The following is a 24,016-nucleotide window of genomic DNA, read 5'->3' as shown; positions in this document are numbered from 1 at the left end:
AGCAAGACTCCCTAGCATGCTAGGAAGGCTCGTCCCTGAATCGGCCTACTATTGGCTGCTAACCCCCTGCCCCCCCTACCCCCGGATGTTTTGATCCTAGTGACTAGGAGATGCACCACTGGCTGTGCGGGCATCAGGAGCAATGCGGGTGCCGGGGAGTGGGGTATAGCCAAGTAGGATAGTGGTAACATCAGGGAGCGATCAGCAGAAGAATCTTTCTGTAACCCATCATTTAGGTTTTTGGACTTACACAAATGGTCGCATTAGGCGAAGTTCACATTTCCATTGTTGAACTTTGGTAGGGTTTACCGACAGAGGCGTTACCGGAGTTACTGTATCCGGAAAAGCTGAACACAGCTGTGCGCCGCCAGATCCCGATTGACTATAATGGGATCCTAGCGGGTTTCGGGCATAAAGTATGCATGCAGAACTTTTTGTCTAGTTGAAAGTCTGATTTATGCCAGAAACCCGCCAGATCCCATTATAGTCCATTGGGATCTGGCGGTGCACGGCCAGTAACGCTGTTCCTCTGCCGGTACAGAATACCGGAGTTCAATGTGAACGTAGCTTTACAGCCCCTTATTATAGCCATGCATAATCCAGCTGCCATGTACAAGTCCTCTAATATACCGCCCTCTACATGCCTACATGGGATTTTTTTCCCGCCAGATTTTATGCATAGACAAATCAGGAATACTTCACGGGACTCCATATATACAGAAGGCCTGCTCCATACTCAGGAGCCGTGCAGCGAGCTATGTTGCGTGAATGGACTCTTACCAGGAGGTGATATCATTTAGAAAAATACAGACCGATTTAATCAACAATGAAGAATAAAGCTGCCAAAAACTTTTTATATTTTTTTACAAAAAATAAATAATCCAAAGAATCATTCCTGTTCATTTAACAGAAATAAAGGCATTCATTCAGGCTCCTTTATTCGGAAAGACAAATATAAGGAAAACATTTCACTTTCTGGCATTGAGCGAGCGCCCAGAGATAAGGCGGCTCACACAAACACACTGCGTCACAAAGCGGGTCCTAAAAATATGAGATTGTTCTCTGCCAGAAGCAAGTGCAGGGCCAGCAGAATCTCTGTGCTGCGTAACACCAGAATACAGAAATCTGATCGGAAATATATTTAGATACTAATTACCGTAACAACGTTTTTTTTTTTACCATGTATCAATTTTTCATGCAAAATAGATACAATGTATGAAAGACTCCATGGGGCGAACACACGGGGACCCATTGCTGTCAGAAGTTGATGTGGACACCGGGCCAAAATTCCAGCGGCAAAAACACGGAGTCTGCCTCCCAGCGCTGCAGTTCCTGGGCCAGAGGTACAAAGCCGGGGCGCCAAAAGGAGACAAGAGGAGACATGTCCCTTGTTGGTGCGGTGTCCAGATGGACACTGCTTGATGCCACGGCGCATCAGCTCGTGGTTTAGCTTAATTCTGCAAGTGGGTCCACAGCTCTCTCCATACTCTGCTCATGGGGCATGCCCATTCTGCTGCAGCTCTCTCCCTATCACAGCTCAGAGAGCATGTCCATTCTGCTGCAGCTCTCTCCCCATCACAGCTCAGGGGAGTGTCCTTTCTGCTGCAGCTCTCTCCCTATCACAGCTCAGGGGAGTGTCCTTTCTGCTGCAGCTCTCTCCCTATCACAGCTCAGGGGGCATGTCCATTCTGCTGCAGCTCTCTCCCTATAACAGCTCAGGGGGCATGTCCATTCTGCTGCAGCTCTATCTCTATTACAGCTCAGGGAAATGCCCTTTCCGCTACAGATCCCTCCCTATCACAGCTCAGAGGTTGTGTCCTTTCTGCCGCAGCTGTCTCCCCATCACAGCTCAGGAGGCTTGTCCATTCTGCTGCAGCTCTCTCCCTATCACAGCTCAGGGGAGTATCCTTTCCGCTGCAGCTCTCTCCCTATCACAGCTCAGGGGGCATGTCCATTCTGCTGCAGCTCTCTCCCTATCACAGCTCAAGGGGCATCACTTTTCTGATGCAGCTCTCTCTCTTTATCTATCACAGCTTGGGGGGTGTTTTTTCTGCTGCAGCTCTATCTCTATTAGAGCTCAGAGGTTGTGTCCTTTCTGCCGCAGCTGTCTCCCTATCACAGCTCAGGAGGCTTGTCCATTCTGCTGCAGCTCTCTTCCTGTAACGGTCACAGCTACGAACAGTAGATAGGATTGGTAGCAGTTAAAGATCGGAACTGAGCATGTCCGTCCACCTCAGAGCAAACAGTAGGTGGCGCTATACAGATAAAATGTATTGTATAACTCTGTGCTAGACTACATTTTTAATTACATGCAATTGCAAAAGCATTTAGATCCAGTTGCTGGTTTGGAAAAAATATAAATAGAATATTTTTTATGGGCAATTCCTTTTAACACAGAATTTTGACATACTGTAACTCAAAATTACCATTTTATTTTATCCACAGCCTCAGGACTCTTCTAGGGGATATTAGATAAAAATAATTCTTTTATAATTTTTTTAACTAAAAAAATAAATACTTTTTCTTGCATCCCATTTAAAAAAAGAAAACTATGAATTAAACAATAAAAATAATAAGGTTGTGACTGCTAGTAATTGGTGAGGCAAAAAATAATAATATATACCTGTATATTGTTGTGCCCCTAAGAGGTTAGGTAAAAAATAGACCAAAAAAACACATAACTAAACTTAACAAAAAAATTCAAAAGTTTAATCTGTAAATAATTGTTCCCACAGTCTCATTAACTTGTTTTGTCTCGTTCCTAATATAAAGCGATCCGGCCATGAATCGTCGGCGCACATTGTGTTTCGTGAATTCAGGATTTACAGCAGGTCTGCTATTCTTACCTGCGCCACAACTATCTATGAGTAATCCCTTTTTCCATCGTCATTGAACCCTCGAGATGCGTCGCTCCATTATGGTCGGCTGAGTGCTTTGGCCGTTTAATTACAATACGTACAAGCCCTACCATTCATTTACAAATGCAGCCGATTTTAGAACGCGTGTCATTTGCTCCAGCGGGTTTTCCAAGTGACTATGCTGTTCTCAGATTCACGCCACAAAAAGGAGAGAAGAACAAATGTTATAGTCATAGGGACCATATGCAACTGCCCCTTTAAAATAGAAGCGGGCCCGGCGACCCTAGCGTGCGGTGATCAGCTGTAGTAATACGTACCGTGCTAGGCCTGAAGCCTATGAGGCAGTAATGACATCACCGTGACCTCCTGCGAGGGGTCTCGCGTGAACACATCACAACGTAGGAGCAGTGATGTCATCGGGACCACCCACGCCAGGACACAGCAACACAAACCACAGCCCAGGTCGTGGCCTGCATCGCAAACAGTGGTGGGGAAAAAGGAATGAAGTGTTTTCTTGTTTAAAAGTCACCGATCCTGAGGGCGGGGCCTTATATATAACTGACACTACAAAGGTGGGGGCGGGGCCTTATATATAACTGACACTACATAGGTGGGGGCGGGGCCTTATATATAACTGACACTACAAAGGTGGGGGCGGGGCCTTATATATAACTGACACTACAAAGGTGGGGCCGGGGCCTTATATATAACTGACACTACAAAGGTGGGGGTGGGGCCTTTTATATAACTGACACTACAAAGGTGTGCGTCATCTACTGGAGGCACCAAGGTGGGGGCATTATATACAACTGGCATTGGGGGGGGGCACAAAGGAGGGGGAGCATTATATATAAAGGGCATTACAGGGGATCATTATCTACTAGCATTACAGGGGGAGCATCATATATATATACCGGGCACTACGGGGGCATAAATATACTGGCATACTGGGGGGGGGGGGGGGGGAGCATTTTATACTGGAACTTGGTGCTGCTGATGGGTTAGAGCATTGTCTGGAAAGAATCCAACTGGGTCTCTTCTAGATATCCTCTAACCCAGGGATGCTCAACCTGCAGCCCTCCAGCTGTTGCAAAACTACAACTCCCAGCATGCCCTAATAGCTGTAGGCTCTCCAGGCATGCTGGGAGTTGTAGTTTCTGCAACAGCTGAAGGGCCACAGGTTGGGCATCCTTGCTGTAAGCCATCAAGTCGTAGCAAACTCTCAGATGTGATTTCAAATATCTCAGAGCACTGCAGAACCATACAACTTTACTACATTTATCTAAAAGTAGAAAAAAAAAACCATTAAGGCCACTTTCACACAAGAGATAATATTTTCCGGTATTGAGATCCGTCCCCGTTTTGTCCCCATTAATTGTCAATGGGGACAAAACTTAACTGAACAGAACGGAATCCTCCAAAATGCATTCCGTTCTCATACCGGAGAGCAGCACGCTGCGGTTTGCTTTCCGTCCTGGGATGCGGAGCAAGACGGATACGTCATGACCCCCAATGCAAGTCAATGGGGAGAGATCCGTTTTCTCTGAAACAATAGAAATCGGATCCGTCCCCCATTGACTTTCAGTGGAGTTCATGACGGATCCATCTTGGCTATATTAAAGATAATACAACCGGATCCGTTTATATCGGATGCAGACGGTTGTATTATCAGTAACGGAAGCGTTTTTGTTGAACCCTGCCGGATCCAGTAAAAACACTCAGTATAAGTCTGAACACCGGCACATGCAATGACCAAGTACCAGTGTAGAAGAAGACGGCCGCACTGACTCATATGTCAGTAAGAGGTTAAGACCAGAGTTGGACGGTAAATGAAAAGTAACACGTTCCATCAAGGTTTTATTTCAGTTCATACCTAAAGGCAACAAAAAGGAGCCAAGACTCCTGCTTCCCAGAGAAGCCCTGCCATAAACCCCTCGCACAATGCTAGTAACCCTCATCCACCGGTTATTCCAAGAATCTCCGGGAAGCTTCTTTCGTAGATTTTAAGATGGCAGAACTACTTAAAGGGGTTACCCGATTTTTGTATATCCTTTCTGAGATAAAAGGGTTTTTCCGATTCTTTCTAATTGATGACCTATACTAGGGGTCTGACACCCAGGACCCCCGCCGATCAGCTGTTGGAGAAGACACCGACGCTCCTGTGAGCGCTGCAGCCTTCTCTCTGCTCACCAAGCACAGCGCCGTACATTGTATAGTGGCTGTGCTTGGTATTGCAGCTCAGTCCCATTTACTTGAACGTGTCGTCACTGGCCTAGGGTTAGCTGCGAGAACTTTGCAGCACTCACCTCCAACAATCTGATACTGAGGGTAGGTCATCAGTTAAAAAGTGTAAAAAAAAAAACTTTAATAAAGTAGCCCACATCAATTAGCAGGAGCAGAGGCACCTTTCTATGGAGGACCCAACAAGAGCTGTATTACCGATCTCAATGTAATCCTCCATTTCCCCAGTTGTGGCGCTGTAGGGGAATTAAACACAGCTGATTTCTGAGGGTTCCACAAAGAGATCCTACTAACATATTGTGCACTAGTCCTTTAAAAAAAAAAAGCAAAGGGTCCACTAACCTCATGGTCAAAATAATGGTTTTCAGATATTTAATCCCAATACCATCTAACAAAGCTAGAACCAGTCCTGTACCTCACATGGATCCAGAGATCTCCACATTCATTGCTCTGCTAGATTTATATCAAGCTGCAGCTGGTGGCAGTTGAGGGACGGGACTGAGCACGTGCGACCATCTCAGTGAGCAGGACGGAGAAATTAGAAAAAAAAAGAGCAAACAGCAGGTGGCGCTATGCAGATAGATTTCAGTGAATAAGTCAGTAGCTATAATATATTTTTCATTACATGCAAAAATATTTAGATCCAGGTGCTGGTTTGAATTTTTTTTTATATTTTTCGTGGGACAACCCCTTTAAGATAGTTTGATAATATGAAAATAGATGATATAGATGAGTATATCGGATCTTCAAGAAGACATTCAGTGTACGTACGTAAACATTTTTAGATTGGGAAATTGCATAAATGGCAATTACAGTATCTAATATATTGCTAGTCGCGTAGCAACGAAAGCCTTTAGTTAATATGCCCGGAGGATTAATTCCACATTCTGCTGCGGATATTTACATCCACTAGTAGACTCTAAAGGTGAAATTAAAGGGGTATTCCGCCTATAAAATGTATTTACTGAATTATCGTATAATTTGAATTTTCCAAATGTTCTAATATAAGGGTCGTTACAAGGAAGGTTCCCATTCACAGACAGCAAGCATAATCTATACAAAGTCCAATAGAAAAATTTATAATGTTTCATTGTACAACAAAAACATTGCATTTGCTGATATCGGAAAACCCCTTTAAAGTGGATCTGTCACCAGGACTGTGTCCACCTACTACTCACCCACTGTATGTCGGAGTTCTTCACAAACGCTTATGTGTGGCAACCTCAACATCTCCTTCCATTTCTTGCTGCGTCCATTCCTTTTGCCTCCTCCACCTGTCACAGAAAGAATTCATTAGATTTCTGTATCGTGGAAGTTTTGCTTCACCAACAAAAAAATATAAACTGGTAAATGACTGGCATGGTACCGCCACCTGGGCATCAATCTCCCCCCCCGTGATTATGTCTTTATGGGCCAGTGTAATGTTTTTGCTGTTTTACAGTATTATAGCTTCTTACTGTATTATTATCTTTGTATGCTTGTAAAGCCGAGGGGCCCGATGACTGGCGCCTGCTCATTCCTGCGGACAGGGTCGGACTGGGATCCTGGGGCCCACCACAGAAAATTACTCTCAAGGTCCAACCGATATCATCAAAATTTTTTAAAAGGTTTTGAATCAAAGGGATAGACCATAACGGCAAGTGATTGGCTCCAAACGCAGCCAAATTGTTTATTTTTCACTTGAATCTTTGGGGGCAATTTTGGTATCAGAGCCTGGGCCCATTGGAGAATCCTATGGTGAGCCAGTCCAAGGCTGCCTGCGGAAATGCTGCAGAAGAGCTGCAGCACATCCATCCTGTGTGAACATAACCTTAAAAGATTTTTGTTCTCTAATTCACCATCAACAGAACTTCAGAGAAACCAGAACATCAAACCCACCAGGTAGTAGTATACATGGAAGAGAAGGGGGCACATAGCAATGGTTAGACAAGCCCTCTTCCCCTCACATTATGGGGTTGGGTTTTTCCATGCATGACGTTACTCCTTCCATGACTTTCTAAAAGACCCTTGGGCCAATTCCCCACCAATTTATTAGAAAAACTGTGTAGTTCTTGTACAGGTTCTCACCATCAAGGACTAAGGCCCCTCTCCATCCAAGGGCTTCATGGCAGCCCATGATGCCCATTAGTTTAGCCTCCCTCACCCCACTCCCATTATGGTGTTGGGTTTTTCCATGCAGGACAGAAGAACTTGGTCTACGTTACCGCTTACATGATTTTTTCAATGACCCTTGCGCCAATTCCCCACCAATTTATTAGAAAAACTGTGCAGTTCCTCTATAGACGGGAGTCATCTACAGGTTCTCACCATCAAGTGGCGGAGAAGATGGAGCATCCGGAACTGAGCCCCTCTCCATCCAATGGCTTCATGGCAGCCCATGATGTCCATTAGACAAGCCTCCCTCACCCCACTCCCAGTATGGTGTTGGGTTTTTCCATGCAGGACAAAAGAACCTGGTCTACATTACTGCTTCTATGATTTTCTCAATCACACTCGGGCCAATTCCCCAACAATTTATTCAGAAAAATTGTGTAGTTCCTCTATAAAGCGTTGTCATCTACAGATTCTCATCATCAAGCAGCAGAGAAGATGGAACAACCAGGACTAAACCACTCTCCATCCAAGGGCTTCATGGTAGCCCATAATACCCAAAGATCATGATTTTTTGGGGCTCTTTGTTGAAGGTATACATTGTATGGACCTCCAGCAGAAGACTCCGAAGTACACTACTGTATCACCATAACTTTTTTTTGCAGATTTGCCTTTCAGGACTCTAGGAAAGCTGGGTGACAATCCCAGTGGAAGCTATGGTGGTGGTCAATGTCAATCACCAAGCTTTTCCAGTAAGATATCATATCAAAATGGCCGATTTTTGGGGGGCAAATTCTCACCTTAATGATCGGCAGCTTCTTTTTAAATAAAAACATCAGGGAACGTCAGCATGATAACACGCAATGGTCGGAAAATGGTTAACTTGATGCACGTGACCCATTAGTATTAGATCTGGTACTTGGCTGATTTCTCCAGGAAGGAATGTAATGGGGGGGGGGGGGGGGGGCTGTGTTACGAGACAGACAGTCCTTTAAACCATCCAAACCTCTGGCCAAACCCCGAGGGATTCTTGCCGTCTTGAGAAGGATCCCACCTCACAGAGAGCGTTCCTGCGCTTACGTCCTCGCTGTTCTTACAGGAACAGTATCATTTACATTCTGAAAACCGCTTTTTCAACTACAGCCAGTAAAAACATTACAGCGTGTCTCGTGCCAAAATCTGTCAAATCAGGGGGGTGTGATTGTCTCCTGAAATGACCCCTCATTGTCTGATGCAGGCAAAAAATTGTATTTTTAATTTTTTTACACTAAATCCTCACTTTTTATTTCTACATCATTCACTTACTGGTTTTCTCTAAAATCCAGCGCCTAAAAGCCCTACTAATAATGCCAAAATGGGGGAAGAGGAATTTACCCCATAGTCCTTCACATATTTATCTCAACAGTGGGTCCATCGGGGTACACGCATACGCCGATGCATCAGCCTCCGGAGAATCACAAATTAATGCTGGTCCGGGCTATACTTGGACAGAGAGTGAAAGCAGCTCTATCAGCGGCTCTCAGTTTTGGCTGAACAGGTCTATGACATCTATATTCCCCGATAGGACGTATGGACAGGTGAAAAATATTCTACATTTTTCAAACCAGCACCTGGATCTGAATACTTTTGTAATTGCGTGTAATTACAAAATTAGCATAGCCACTGAGCTATTCAACAAAATGTATCTGTATAGCGCCACCTGCTGTTTCTTCCTTTCCCTATTTCTCTGTCCACCTCGCTGAGGTGGATGCATGCGCTCAGTTCCGTCCTTCAAACTGCCACCAGCTTTTTCTACTGTTAAAACTTGTGACAGTTACAGGGAGAGAGTTGCAGGAGAAAGGACACGCCCACTGAGCTGTGCTAGGGAGAGAGCTGCAGAAAAAGGACACGCCCCCTGAGCTGTAATAGGAAGAAAGCTGCAGCAGAAACGACACACATCCCTGTGAAAAGATACTCCGCCTGAGATATGATAGGGAGAAAGCTGCTCAAAAAAAGGATACACTCCCTGAGCTGATAGGGAGAGAGCTGCAGCACTATGTACACGCCCCTTGAGAAAGGACACGCCCCTGAGCTGTCAGCTTCAATTAACTCTAGCAGGGCAATTGGAGAAATGAATGGGGAGATTTTTTTTATTATTATCACATTTTTAACATAAATAATGAGCTAACTGCTTTAATGCCAGGGTCAAATACCGCCCTACCCTGATATTACAACTGGCATCAACTACCATATACAGTAGTATGGCACCCGTTTATTGGTAAGTGTCATCAAGCCCTTGGCTATTGGTCATGTTATGGGGCCCAAGTCACCCTTAGGGCGCATTCACACAACCGCACCATTTTTCAGTCTGCAAATTGCAGAACGGATGGCCCAGTATAGAAATGTCTATTCTTGTCCGCGATTATGGATAATAGGACATGCTCTATATTTTTTGCGGGGCCGCGGAACGGAACAACAGAATTACGGAACGGATGTGGACCCATTCATACGGTCGTGTGAATGAGCCCTTAGTCTGGCTCTATTCACATTAGAGGAATACGTCAGGCATACACCCTAATGTAAATGCTCTCACGCGCCCAGAATTTTTTTTACAACGGGATTCAATGGCTCCCGTGGCGTATGTCGGTGAATTCTACCGACGTAGCCAAAAATGAGATGTGAACGCACGTTTCCTCCACATGGGAATGTTTCCCATCTTCATTCCTACAGGATAATGAGCTTCTCATGGGATGAAATGTCAGCAGGTGTGAGTGACCTCAGCGGTCTCCACAAAGTATTTAACACTTTGGGGCTTTCGCTTTAATGTAGTCAAAAAGATCTGGAATGAATTAGCGGCTTCCAGGATGGGAAATAGCCAAGTATACAAAAGGTACAAGACCTGGAATGACAGAGGCAAACACCGCTCATCCGGGGAGCCAAGCCAAAGCACACAGGCTGCATGCAGACCTTCAACTTGTTCCTACACCGCCGGGCCGCACATCGGCCTGACCTCATGGTGTACATGCAGGCACCGAGAGGATCTGCACAGCTTGAAAGGTTTCCTCGCAGAGAGCATAGTTCCATGAAAGCCTAACCATGGACAACACTGAAGATTCATCAGCAGTGTTTCCTTCAAAGATGTGTCCTCAGAAAACAAACTATTGTTTAAATCACAGTTTTAGGTCACACATATATATTTTTGTTGGGCGGTTTTATTTTCAACATCACAATCAACGTTAATCCAGAAAGCTAACAGTTTTCCCACTGTCCCCTAATCCTAATAACAGAGTGACAAATCCTGTTCTGCACATATCACTTCTCAGTAGTCATCGCATTATCATCACAGACAGGATTAAAAAGGCTTCTGTACCAAATATTAACACTGATTTTCTCATTTTTTTCAGCAGAGCAAGACAAATATATTCTTTAAAAATCATACAATGTGATTTCCTTAATATTTTTTTTTTATTCTGTCTCTCAGAGTGGGAATGCACCTACAATGTGAATTTCAGATCCCTCCATGATTTCTAAGTGGGAGAACTTGCAAAATCGCAGGGTGTTTAAATACTTCTGTTCCTCACTGTATATATATATATATATATATATATATATATATACATACATATACATACACACACACACACACACACACACTCACCTAAAGAATTATTAGGAACACCATACTCATACGGTGTTGGACCCCCTTTTGCCTTCAGAACTGCCTTAATTCTACATGGCATTGATCCAACAAGGTGCTGATAGCATTCTTTAGAAATGTTGGCCCATATTGATAGGATAGCATCTTGCAGTTGATGGAGATTTGAGGGATGCACATCCAGGGCACGAAGCTCCCGTTCCACCACATCCCAAAGATGCTCTATTGTGTTGAGATCTGGTGACTGTGGGGGCCATTTTAGTACAGTGAACTCATTGTCATGTTCAAGAAACCAATTTGAAATGATTCGAGCTTTGTGACATGGTGCATTATCCTGCTGGAAGTAGCCATCAGAGGATGGGTACATGGTGGTCATGAAGGGATGGACATGGTCAGAAACAATGCTCAGGTAGCCCGTGGCATTTAAACGATGGCCAATTGGCACTAAGGGGCCTAAAGTGTGCCCAGAAAACATCCCCCACACCATTACACCACCACCACCACCAGCCTGCACAGTGGTAACAAGGCATGATGGATACATGTTCTCATTCTGTTTACGCCAAATTCGGACTCTACCATTTGAATGTCTCAACAGAAATCGAGACTCATCAGACCAGGCAACATTTTTCCAGTCTTCAACAGTCCAATTTTGGTGAGCTCGTGCAAATTGTAGCCTCTTTTCCTATTTGTAGTGGGGATGAGTGGTACCCGGTGGGGTCTTCTGCTGTTGTAGCCCACCTTTCTTTCCCATTCTGACATTCAGTTTGGAGTTCAGGAGATTGTCTTGACCAGGACCACAACCCTACATGCATTGAGGCAACTGCCATGTGATTGGTTGACTAGATAAATCGCATTAATGAGAAATAGAACAGGTGTTCCTAATAATTCTTTAGGTGAGTATATATATATATATATCACAAGAACCACCATTCACAATCGGTGATGTCACAGCTCAGCTCCTCCCCCTCCCTGCAGAGTGACCTCAGCACAGGTCACAGAACATGCCTACAAAACTCTCCCACTGTAGTCACGACCAAATATGAGAACCTATGTGCACAAATTACTAGCTACCATTGGTGGGTCTCCAGGTGATAAGACCCCCCCCCCCCCCCTTTGATTTCAATGGCGGGAGTGCAGCATTCAGTGCATCCAGTGCCATTTTATCCCAGATTAGACTGAACTAACTTCACGTGAGAGAGAAACTGTTGATCCATGGACTATAGAAAACACACAATCACATTTCTTCCTGATAATTCCCCTGTGTAAACAATGAGACAAGGAAACAATATGGGGATGAATGATCGTAGTGACGATCATTCATCCCCATACAGAACCCATGATTGCTGTGTGTAAATACAGCAAAACGAAAGTGGGGTAATGATCGGGAATTAATGTTTCGTTCCTAATCACTGTTCTGTCTATTGGTCCCTATTCAACGGGTGCTCCCAAGGCTCTGACATAAGACTGTCCATAAAGAAATATGCATTTCCCCAATACAAAAATGAAGGACCTCCTTTGGCTCTGCCAAGGTGAACACATGAATTGAATTAGTTCCTTGGCAAGAAAGTCGGTGTCTCCTTACAAATACTGTGCTTTAGTCATAAACACTACCATCCAATACAGCCAATGAACTTTCGGCCAAGACGCCTGACCAGACTACCTACAGTCTCCATACGCAAGTTAAGAGCCAGCAGCAGAGTTAATGCCACACCAGCACTACGCAACACGTCAAACAAGGAAATGTTCTCTTTCTGAAGTTTAATGTGCTTTGGATATTAAACAATTTATTGGTCTCCTCTCACCAGAAGGCCACACAACATCTTCAAGAAAAAAAGCAAAAGTTCCAAGGAGAAAGTGGCTGCAAGATGTGAGGGGTCAAAGTCAAATTAATTCTAATTTGCAGAGCGCTGAGCCAAGAATACTATACAAAAAGTTCTTCCAGGAGCCCACATACATTAGACTTGGGCTATACGGCAACTTTTAGTCATGGGCTACATCGCTAATAATAATAGTGAAAATGCTTGTGTTCCTGCCTTCCAGGTCGTTTGACCACGGTAGATCCAAACCTGCTGAATTTTTCAGGAACCACATTCACTAGTATTAGTTGTGATGGGCAGCACAACATTTACAAATTTTTTTTTTCCGGTGTCAGCATTTTGATGGCCTATCCTCAGTAGAGGCCACCAATATCAGATCAGTAGGGGTCCAAAAACCTTTAGTCATGGACCAGGTCGTGCTACTACATCTCAAATAATGATACGGCAACTTTTAGTCATGGGCCACGTCGTGCTACTACATCGCAAATAATAATAGTGAAAATGCTTGTGTTGCCGCCCGACAGGTCGTGTGACCACGGTAGATCCAAACCTGCTGAATTTTTGAGCGACCACGTTCACTAGTATTAGTTGTGATGGGCAACACAACATTTACCAATTTATTTTTTTCCAGTTTCAGCATTTTGATGGCCTATACTCAGTAGGGGTCCAACTCTCGGCCAAGCAATCGCTGCGACTTCATCATTGCTTACACTAGGCGGTCTACTTGCACGCAGACCACTTAACGAGCATTGCCTGGAACTTGAAAATGGAATGGCTTTTCTTCCGAGCAGCGTCTGGACTCCCTGTCTATGGTGACTAAGGTGATGGTGTGGTGAGCTGACCAGCTATGGTGTGGTCCTCCTGACACATTGCCTGGGACTGCTTTGTCCTGTTCACTTGAATAGGATGAAGCTGCCATCCACTGGGTTGTCGCGAATCGGGCATCCACTGATTTGATATTAACAGACAATCCAATGAAAGGGGAAAACCCTTTAATGTTGCGCGGCCACGTTTTTTCCACCTAAATATATTTGACAAAAGAAAATATGTGCACATAGCATTGACCCTTAGCAACCAGCAAGTCATAGACAGAGCAGTTCCATGTAGGTTTACACTGGACGGAGGGCAGGGTAGGATCAATAATGTTCAGCAAGACATGAACCAGGGGCAAGACCCAGTCACGTTAGGCACATAGGCATTCTGTTTTAAGGGGAGAATATATGGCCTCACAGAGGCACCATATGACAATGTGCAATTAGAGGCAAGCATTCTTTTCATGGATCCTGTAGGACCCTACTGCTACCCTTTACCCAAAACGCGTCCTCAATTCAAAAGATAGACTACAGAGATCTGCACCAGATTTAAAACAATGTTAGACCATGCCAGTAGCTGAAGTACATATACACATGAATTGGGGTAGTTTGGTGGGCCTTAGGTGGAGAATCCAGGGCAGGTCCTGACAAAGTTTGACAAAAAGCTTTGTCAATGTAGGTCCCATTCCCTAGAGGAAAGTTGTTCTGGGGCACCTCGAGTAGACAGGACCAGATGACCATAAAAGAAGGATGTGGCATGTTGAATTTCAAAGCCCAATCCTTTTGTTTTGGCTGGAGATAGGCTGCCACCATAACTGTTTGCCCAGTGGCTTATTCCTCTCTCCCCATTCGGAGCATGTGCATGCTCGGGCAAACAGAGAACACGTGTGTGGGGAGTACTTTCAGAGCAAGCATTCGGAGGACAGCTATTGAAAGTGTGAGGCCATATGCCTTAGATACGTTAGAGTCAACAGCTATCCCTGCGACATTCCTCCGTACACATGTCCGTCAGCTCAGCCAGATGTGCGTGTGTTCTGAAAGGGGAGAGAGGAGAAAGCTGCTGCTAGACTCCTCTGGCTGGTGACTTTTCCACAGAGAAAAAAAGGATTGGGCATGTTGAAACCCAACAGCTCAATCCTCCGCTCCCAATAGATGGCAAATCCTGACATTATGGTCAGTCTTTGAAGCCAACTGGCAGCAGGGTTACAAAGGATGGCCAGCTTGATCATTTTAGGGCTGACGGACCTCCTGTAAGTTTGTGTGATTAGACAGGGTTTTGTAGGTATCTTTCTTAATATTTTATGCTTAAAACTTCCAATCCATTATTATTGGAAAAGAAGCAGAAAGTATACAAAGTATTTAGAAAGTATAATCCAAAACACAACCAGGTTGAACCCGACCAAGTGCAGTTTGTATGTTCTCCCCATGTTTGTGAAGGTTTCCTCCTGGAACTCTAGTTTCGTCCCATATGCCAAACAATTTAGATTGTGGGATCTAATGGCGATAGGGACTGATGTGAGGGATGACGATCTCTGTACAGCGCTGTGGAATATGTGAGCGCTACATAAAATAAAAAATAATAATAATAGCTCAAATTGCTTTGTCAGTGTAGGAACAAGTCCTGGGCTGAGCTTTACATCCAGAAGACCACTGAATCCAGGTCATCCACCAGTTGTCGGCTAATGGGGGAACCGGCAGGCTGCCACAATGTATAATCATGATCTGGCCATGAGATACTTAACATGGCAGGTTCTGAGATTAGACATAAGCGACGTGAATGGAGACGTGGATCCTACTGAAGCGCAGTGTACGGGAAAAAGTCCCCATTTATATACCATGAAGGGCAGATTTTCCATTTGGATTCTGCGCTCCTCGTCTGTCTGCGCTGTGTTCCCAGCAGTCACCTTGCTCACGTAACTCCTGGCCTTTTCTCTCTGTTTATCCTTCAGGCAGAAGTGACATCCGAAAGCCACTCAGGGACGTCATTGCCAGACGCGCAGGGGGATGCACAAGCTGCCTGCTCTGAAGACGCGCTGTCTCCTGGGCTTTCATGGGACATCTGTGCTGACGTTGCGTCACCGCCATCTGCACTACACTGGCATGTACTGTAATGTGTAACAGAGGAACTTGTCAGGTCTTCCTTTTTTTTTTTTCTTGTAATGTAAACAACTTTTTCTAAAACCGAACACGATATTTACATTGGCAGGACCGCCGCTGTCAGAGATGACTGCCACTAGCCATGTCTTCTGGAGAAGGACACACTAACGATAGCGAACTGAATACACGGCCCCCGATTTCTTGTGGTAAAATTTGGCTTTTGCAGCTGAACAGGTTCCACCTCCGGGACCTGCTCCTATCTAGAGAACGGGGTTCCCCAAAGTGAAGGAGAGCGCACCATACATACGCAGTGTGCTCTCCCTTTATCGCTATGGGAGTTATTTTTCGGAAGTCCCATAGGCGCGATGTGCAATGCATTGTCCTAAGCGTCGCCACCACTCAGTTCACTTTTGGAGTACGTGATATTGGCCATTTAAGTGCAGCTTTTACTCGCCATTATTTTAGGTTGCTTAAAAATTATATGTATATATATATATTACATTTACTTGGGCTCTATACGCGGGATTATTTATGCACAGTATACCACAAGTATGGCTCACAATGATAATAGTATTTGTGCACTCTACACCACCATTACTACAGTATAGTGAGATTTAGGCAACTATACCGGTATTATTTTTGGACTGTTTGTGTTGTTTTATTTCACATCACACCCACATTTACTAATGAAACCGACCCCCATTGTTTGCCGCATCACCTCTCACACTGGTAATAGTATTTGTGCACTGTATGGCACCATTACTACAGTATAGTGAGATTTAGGCAACTATACCGGTATTATTTTTGGACTGTTTGTGTTGTTTTATTTCACATCACCCCCACATTTACTAATGAAACCGACCCCCATTGTTTGCCGCATCACCTCTCACACTGGTAATAGTATTTGTGCACTGTATGGCACCATAACTACAGTATAGGGAGATCTGGGCAAGTATAATGGTATTATTTTTGTGCTGTTTGTGTTGTTTTAGGTCACGTCACCCCGACGTTTACTAGTGAAACCAACCCCCACTGTCTGCCGCATCACCTATCACGCCAGTAATACTATTTGTGCATTGTATTTTATTTATTATTTCTTTATTTTATGCACTTATATAGCGCTACAATATTCCTTTACAGACATTAGCATCGATAGAGCTCACAATCTAAGTTCCCTATCAGTATGTCTTTGGAGTGTGGGGGGAAACCGGAGAATCCGGAGGAAACCCACGGGGAGAACATACAAACTCCATTCAGACGTTATCCTTGGTCGGATTCGAACCTAGGACCCCAGTGCTAACCCCTGAGCCACTGTGCTGCTGTATGGCACCATAACTACAATATAGTGAGATTTGGCAATAATAGCGGCATTATGTTTGGACTGTTTTTGTTGTTTTATGTCACATCGCCCCCACATTTACTAATGAAACCAACCCCACCTTTGTTTTCCGCATCACCTCTCATACTGGTAATATTATTTGTGCACTGTATGGCACCATGACTACAGTATAGTGCGATTTGGGCAAGTATAGTGGTATTATTTTTGGACTGTTTTTGTTCTGTCACCCCCACATTTTTCTAATAAAACCAACCCCCACTGTCTGCTGCATCACCTCTCACACTGGTAATAGTATTTGTGCACTGTATGGCACCATAACTACAGTATAGTGAGACTTGGCAAGTATAACAGTATTATTTTTGGACTGTTTTTGTTGTTTTAGGTACATCACCCCCATATTTATAATAAAAACCAACCCCACCTTTCTTTGCCACATCACCTCTCACACTGGTAATAGTATCTGTGCACTGTATGGCACCACAGATACAGTATAGTGAGATTTGGACAAGTATAGCGGTATTATTTTTGGACTGTTATGTATGTTTTTTTTTCTTTTTTGTCTTGACTTTCTTTCATAGACGAGGCCTAGCGTCTTGTTTGGAATGGTTACTGGGGCGACCGCTCCATACACGTAGTAAAACATGGCTGCTGTTGTAGTACACGTATTATAGTCCCGGGAGGCTCCGCTCGCAGATCCAAGCAGCGCACCTGTCAGCGAAAAGTCTTATCAGTAACAATATAAACCATTACTTGTTTGTCGAGGGATCATAAAAGCAAGGAGACGCATGTCAGGGCTGCCAGTGTCAACATACCTGTCGGGTTTCCAAGCTATCCCCATCTTGAAGTCGGCAGGGATGCATCTGACTGCGCCGCCAGTAGACTCCACTGAGGGGGAAGTCCGCCCCATTACAAAAGGCAGCGAGGAATCTGCTGCAAATGACCGCATGTGTCAACACGCTAAGTGCTGCGGCGTTATCGAGTCACACACACGGAGACAATGAGCTGGAAAGCAAAGTGCATTTTCCACAGCTTATCTTTACACTTAGTCGTTGCAAAAATGGTTTATCAAAATGCTAAATTCTTTATTATTTGTTTTAGCTGGCGTCACCCGAAGCTAAACAGCATTTCTACCGAAAAAAATAAAATAATAATAATAAAATGTTCCGCGGTCATTTCTGAGTTACTACTGTTAATGGTTAAACTGGGCAAAGGCGGATATACTGCCACCTGGACAAACCCACTAAGATGTGATAACAGGAGGACTGTCTCCACAGTATGACAAGCGATCTGACAACCATGAAGAAAACCGTAACTTATTGCCATACCTGCATCCAAGCATCAGATATCACTTAAAGGGCTTTTTCAGTTTGCATGAAAATCCCTTAAATGAATTGTTTATGAAGCTAGCTGCAAGGGCTCATATACACGGCCGGCCGCAAATTGCGGATCTGCAAAACACGGATACCGGCCGAGTGCGTTCCGAATTTTGAAGAACGGAATGGAATAGAACAGTCCTATCCTTATCCGTAATGCGGACAATAATAAGACTCGTTCTATATTTTTTTGGTGGAACAGACACGGAATACACACGGAGTCATTTCTGTTTTTTGCGCCCCAATTGAAGTGAATGGTTCTGCATGCAGGCCGCAGAAAACAAAAATAAATGTGCATGAGCCCTAATTTTTTAATATATTTATATATTTTCCTTTATTGCTCCTATCGCCCGTTCTGGGCTGTGGTCACATGACCATGTCCATGTAGCTCTTTCTTATTTCCTGTGATGTTATGTCCATAGGCAGGGCACTGATAGGGGACTGTCTATGTAACCAACTGGGTGGGAGGAGCTATAAACTAGCTGGGTGTTAGGGGCAGCGATAGGGGAGTGTCTATGTGACTAGCTGGGTGGGAGGAGCTATAAACTAGCTGGGCAGTGCTGGAGGTGTGGCAGAGGAAGAAGCAGTGCATCATGGGTTTGGTTGGATACAGCAACAGGAAGTGCTACATACAGGATGGGAACAAACCAGAGAGATTGGTTTACATCAGGCATCCTCAAACTGCGGCCCTCCAGCTGTTGCAAAACTACAACTCCCAGCATGCCCGAACAGCCTTACAGGTATCAGCCTACAGCAGGGCATTGTGGGAGTTGTAGTTTTACAACAGCTGGAGGGCCGCAGTTTGAGGATGCCTGGTTTACATGGTGAAAATAGGCCAAGATGGTCCATATAAAAAAAATTAAATAAAAAAAAAGCATGGGTAAGATGTACATGGGGTAAGCAACTACAGGAGCAGATCTGTTAAAAGCCATATTGATCCTGTAAAAACTCCTTTAAGGCCCTGATACACATCAGATTGTTGTTGGTCAAATCTGCCATTTTCAGCAGGACCATTCGACAATGTAATGTGCATGAGGACCTCCAGATAATACTGCCATATAGTGCCATATATAACCCACATAATCAATAGAGCTCAAATAATATGCAGGAGCTAAATACTTCTCCCTTAAAGGGTTGTCCACTTTATATTGATGACCTATCCTGAGGATAGGTCATCAATATCAGATTGGCGGGGGTCCGACTCCCGGCTAGTACGAGCAAGGCCTTCTCTTCATTGTTTACCTGCTCAACATCGCAACTGCAGCGGTGTGCAGGCATAATTACAACTACGCCGTCCCATTCACTTCCATGGGATGGCTCCTTCCTATTCAAGTGAATACTACAGAGCTGATCGGCGGGGGCGCCGGGAGTCAGAACCCGGACGGGCTGATATTGATGGCCTATTCTGAGGACAGGTCATCAATGTAAAGAGAGTGGACAACCCGCTTAAGGAGCCCACATAAAACTGCCGTATATTTCTTACATAACACCGCATTTCGATTCCCAAATACCACCACCATACACTGCTTAAAATACTAGGGTGCAATGCTAAAAAATACCAAGCTTGCGCTTTTGGCAACTGCCAAGTTTACTACAACCCGACAGATTACTACATTAGAAATGGTTTTTAATGTCAATGTCAATTTATTAAATCATATACTGTATAATAAGACTGGCTCCAGTCTTGGTGAAAAATACGTTGGCCTAAAATGAGTCAAATTTATTAAAAGGCATGGACCTCGTAATAAATTCGGTACATCCTCTAGCAGTCTGTGTGCCAGAAATCTGCCTGGCCGAGGAAGGCCGTGTCCCTCCCACTAACACCCAACTACTTTTCAGGGCCACTTTGGAAAAGTGGTGAGAAAAGTTGCAAATTATGGCACAAAGTTAAACATGACTGGTTTGATAGGGATGGGGCCCCTGGGCAACAAGCAAAGTGGGCTCCAGTGGACATTTTTTTATAACTTAAACCCACATAATACTTCAATATAGTATCATATATAACACACATAGTCTATAATGCTCAAATAATATGCAGTATCTAAATAATAATCCCTTGAAGGGGTTTTCCAGGAATGACTTAAAATGGCCATCAGCAATATGTCCTAGAATGTGAGCAGGACTGGTTGCCTCCACTGTCAGGGCTGCCTAGGGGCCTGACCACACACTCTGGTACAGAACATAATGGTGAGCGTTCCTGTCAGGCTGCTCAGCCATGATGGCTCATCAGAGGCAGGATCACATCATTACCATCAGTGTAGAGTAGTGTTAATGTGTAGTGTGGTCCCATCCACTCACCTACCTAGGCAGCTCTGCAAGTGGTGGCAACCAGTCCTTTTCACATTCTAGGCCAAGTTGCTGGCAGCCATTTAATTATTTCCCGGAGAACCCCTTTAAAGAGGCCACATAATACTGGTGTATAGGGTGAATATGGTTCCTACCTAAAACAGCATTTCAGTTACCAATAATACCACTATACACTGCTAAAAATACTGGAGTTCCCTCTCCTGAGGGCTTTTTGTAACTGCCCAGTCTGCCACCACTCGACAGATTACAACATAATATCAATATAAACTTATTAAAGGATATATAATTAGACGGACGCCATTCTTAGTGAAAAATCCAGTGGCGTAAAATAAGCCAAATTTATTTATCAACTGGCAGAAGGACCCGGCTTTGCACGGGCATATTTCATCTATTTCATTTAATGTTTGTGTGTGTCATTAAAAGATATCGACAGTATCCCCCATAACAGTAACCTCTACAGTACCCTACCCCTTTAACAGTGACCTCCACAGCGGCTGCCCCTTTAATAGTGACCTCCACAGCGGCTGCCCCTTTATTAGTGACCTCCACAGTACTCCATCTCCTTAACAATGAACTCATTAACAGTGATTTCCACAATAACACGCCCCCTTAACAGTGACCTCAACAGAGCTCCGTTCGCTTAAAATGTGACCTCAACAACACCTCGTCCCCTTAACAGTGACCGGTACAGCACCCCGCCCCTTAACACTGACCTCCATAGAGGACCGTCCCCTTAACTGTGACTTCCACCGTTCCCTTCCCCCTTAACAGAGACCTCCACAGCGCCCGCCCCTTTAAGAGTGACCTCCACAGCATCCTGCCCCCTTAACAGTGACCTCCACAGCATCCCGCCCCCTTAACAGTGACCTCCACAGCATCCCGCCCAGTTATCAGTGACCTCCACAGCAGCCGCCCCTTTATTAGTGACCTCCACAGTACTCCATCTGCTTAACAGTGGTTTCCACAACACCCCGTCCCCTTAACAGTGGCCTCTACAGCAATCTTCCCCTTAACACTGACCTCCATAGCGGACTGTCCCCTTAACTGTGACCTCCACAGCAGCCTGCCCCTAGGGTGCCCAGAGGTCCAGTTTTAGGCCGGACAGTCCGGCTTTCAGACTCCCTGTCCTCCGTCCGGCGCAGGGCCTGTACAGACACAGGGATGTCCTTTTGAACAGCTCACTCTCAGACAGCAGCACTATGCTGTCTGAGTGTGAGCTGCAGGGAGAAAGTCACCCTCCCTCTCACCCCTGCAGCTGACAGAAATTGATTTTTCCCTTCATTTTTTTCAATCCCCATCGGCTGCGGAGTGGGAGGGGGCGTTGCCTAACCGGGTCTGGGGCGTGGTTTAGCGGGACCTGGGGGCAGGGTTTATAAGTTTGTCTTTACCTGCCCTTTTAACCATGACCTCCACAGCACTCTGCTCCCTTAACATTGTCATCCACAGCACCCTGCCCCTTTAAAGCTGACCTACAGCAGTGAAAAAAAAAGCTGGGTTGTTATGGAAACCTGGTGTAAAACTGTGTGTATGTGGAGACTATGGGCCTGCGAGCTTCTATTGGCTGATAAGGGTCATGTGACCAAGCTTCTATTGGCTAATGCATTATTTGGGAATATCTCAGGAAAGGTACATCCTAGAGAGCTGAGACCCGGTCTAAAACCTTCCCGGACACCTGATGTACCTGTGTGCCAAATTTCGTGATTGTAAATGCGACGGTGCAGATTCCTTTAGCGGACACACACACATACACTCAGCTTTATATATTAGATTTGACATATCTTCTAGTAGTCTGTGCACCAGAAATTTAAACCTACGCCAGCTTCTTTTCTTTTTTTATAGTAAATATGTCTGGCCAAGGGAGGCTACGCCCTGACCGCTAAGACAAGCCCACGTTTTCAAATCACTTTTGAAACGTGGAAAAAAAAAAAGTGCAGATTAGGGAAGAAATATGGTGTGCGCCATACTTTGTGCCTTTTTACGCCCTAAAATGGTGTAACTAGTTTGACCTATCTACCCCCATTATGTTTGTGAAGTAGGTTAGTAAGTAGGGGGTGGTAATGGGCATGGCAGAGGGCTCCTGCAAAAGGTAGAGAACATATATAATCTTTGCTCCACCATAAGTCATGATGGGAGAGACCTAAAAAATTTGGTTGATAGGTTTCTCCGTCACGTTGTTCTGCAGAGCAAGCGGCAAGAAGGGTTAAGCGCAGTGTACACAGGGCTAGGATTCCCTCAGCCAGCCATTGTTCACTGGTGTCAGCCCCTGACGTCAGATAGTGTCAAGCTGACTGAATCTGCTGTTGATTCTTGTGGGAAAAACACCTCCACAGCTGCCACCACCGGGCCAAGAAGGAACAATGACCTCCTCTCATGACCAGTTTTGTAGCATAAAATGAATAGCTGAGAAGGCAGCCCGTTCAAGGCTCTCCGTGCTCACAAGGTAATTACCTTCTGCTAAGTCACATGCAGGAAGGTAACAGACCAAGCAGGTTGTCAGCTACAGGAGGAGATTAGGAATATCATGAAAAAACTCCATATGGTATAATCTTCGCACCCTGTTTTTTGACCTACGTATGAAGAATCTCTTAGCTAAAGCTACACTGCAATTTCTGACACCTGACCCCCAGACATACCAAATTGCGCTCCGACAGTCACACATGCGATTTTGTCATGTGCCTTTTTTTCCCCCCCATGTCAAAGTCTGTTACTAGTATTGATAAGTCACTGCCCATTTTTCCAGTCGCAGTCAGGATATATTTCACATGTGACCACACCACAGCTACTGTGCCTCTCCATACTGTCCGTACAGATAAAGTCCACAAACAAAAATCCAGGGGTGGTGTAAGGCGGGGTCCACAGGCTGTAATTTGTTACCGAAAATAAAGACGACGCAACGAAACTATTCACAAGTGCTGGAACTTTCTTTACGTTGTTTATGTCTGTGCAGATGTAGGTCATTAAAATCATCCAAGGAGCAAAGGAGGCTATACAATGGCCAGAAATAAAAGTGAGAAGAAATGGGGTGGTGTTGGCCCCCATTGCCATCCCCTTTCTCCATATCACTGCCTTTATGGCTTTTCTTAAACACTATAGGGGTCATTTATTTATCTGAAATACGCTCCTTCCAGGTCTAAAATTGTGGGTCTGGTGTGGGCGAGGAAGGGGACGGGTCGGGTCATCATTTTCTACGCCTGTTTTAGAAGTAGAAAAAGGTCTAAATGTAAGACAGCACGGAAGCTACCTTACATTTGGAACTGGTTATGGAGAGGCAGGCGCGTCTTTATAACTTCGGCGGATCCACCGCCAGCTATGGGCCTTCTAAAATGGCGATCTTAATAAATGTATCCTTATATGTAAATGAAGCTAATAAATGAGCTCGTGCATCCAAATCATTCATCATGTGAATGGCCTAAATGGCTTTTTATCCTGCCATTCGACCCCCTAAGA

At 44.7% G+C, this 24,016-nt stretch overlaps 1 protein-coding gene across 2 annotated transcripts in view; it reads right to left on the bottom strand.

Moving 5' to 3' along the window:
* Positions 1–24,016, bottom strand: part of GRK4 (G protein-coupled receptor kinase 4) — a 186,513-nt gene that overhangs the window by 109,604 nt on the left and 52,893 nt on the right. For both annotated transcript variants that reach the window (XM_044295702.1, XM_044295694.1), the window contains exon 2: positions 6,278–6,373. In XM_044295702.1, coding sequence (XP_044151637.1) covers positions 6,278–6,373 — 96 coding nt within the window. The remainder of the gene's footprint in view (positions 1–6,277; positions 6,374–24,016) is intronic.

This window comes from Bufo gargarizans, chromosome 1 (genome assembly GCF_014858855.1).
Source record: "Bufo gargarizans isolate SCDJY-AF-19 chromosome 1, ASM1485885v1, whole genome shotgun sequence".
NCBI lineage: Eukaryota > Metazoa > Chordata > Amphibia > Anura > Bufonidae > Bufo > Bufo gargarizans.
Note: the sequence above shows the minus strand (reverse complement) of the source record. Positions and strands in the feature narration are given on the sequence as shown.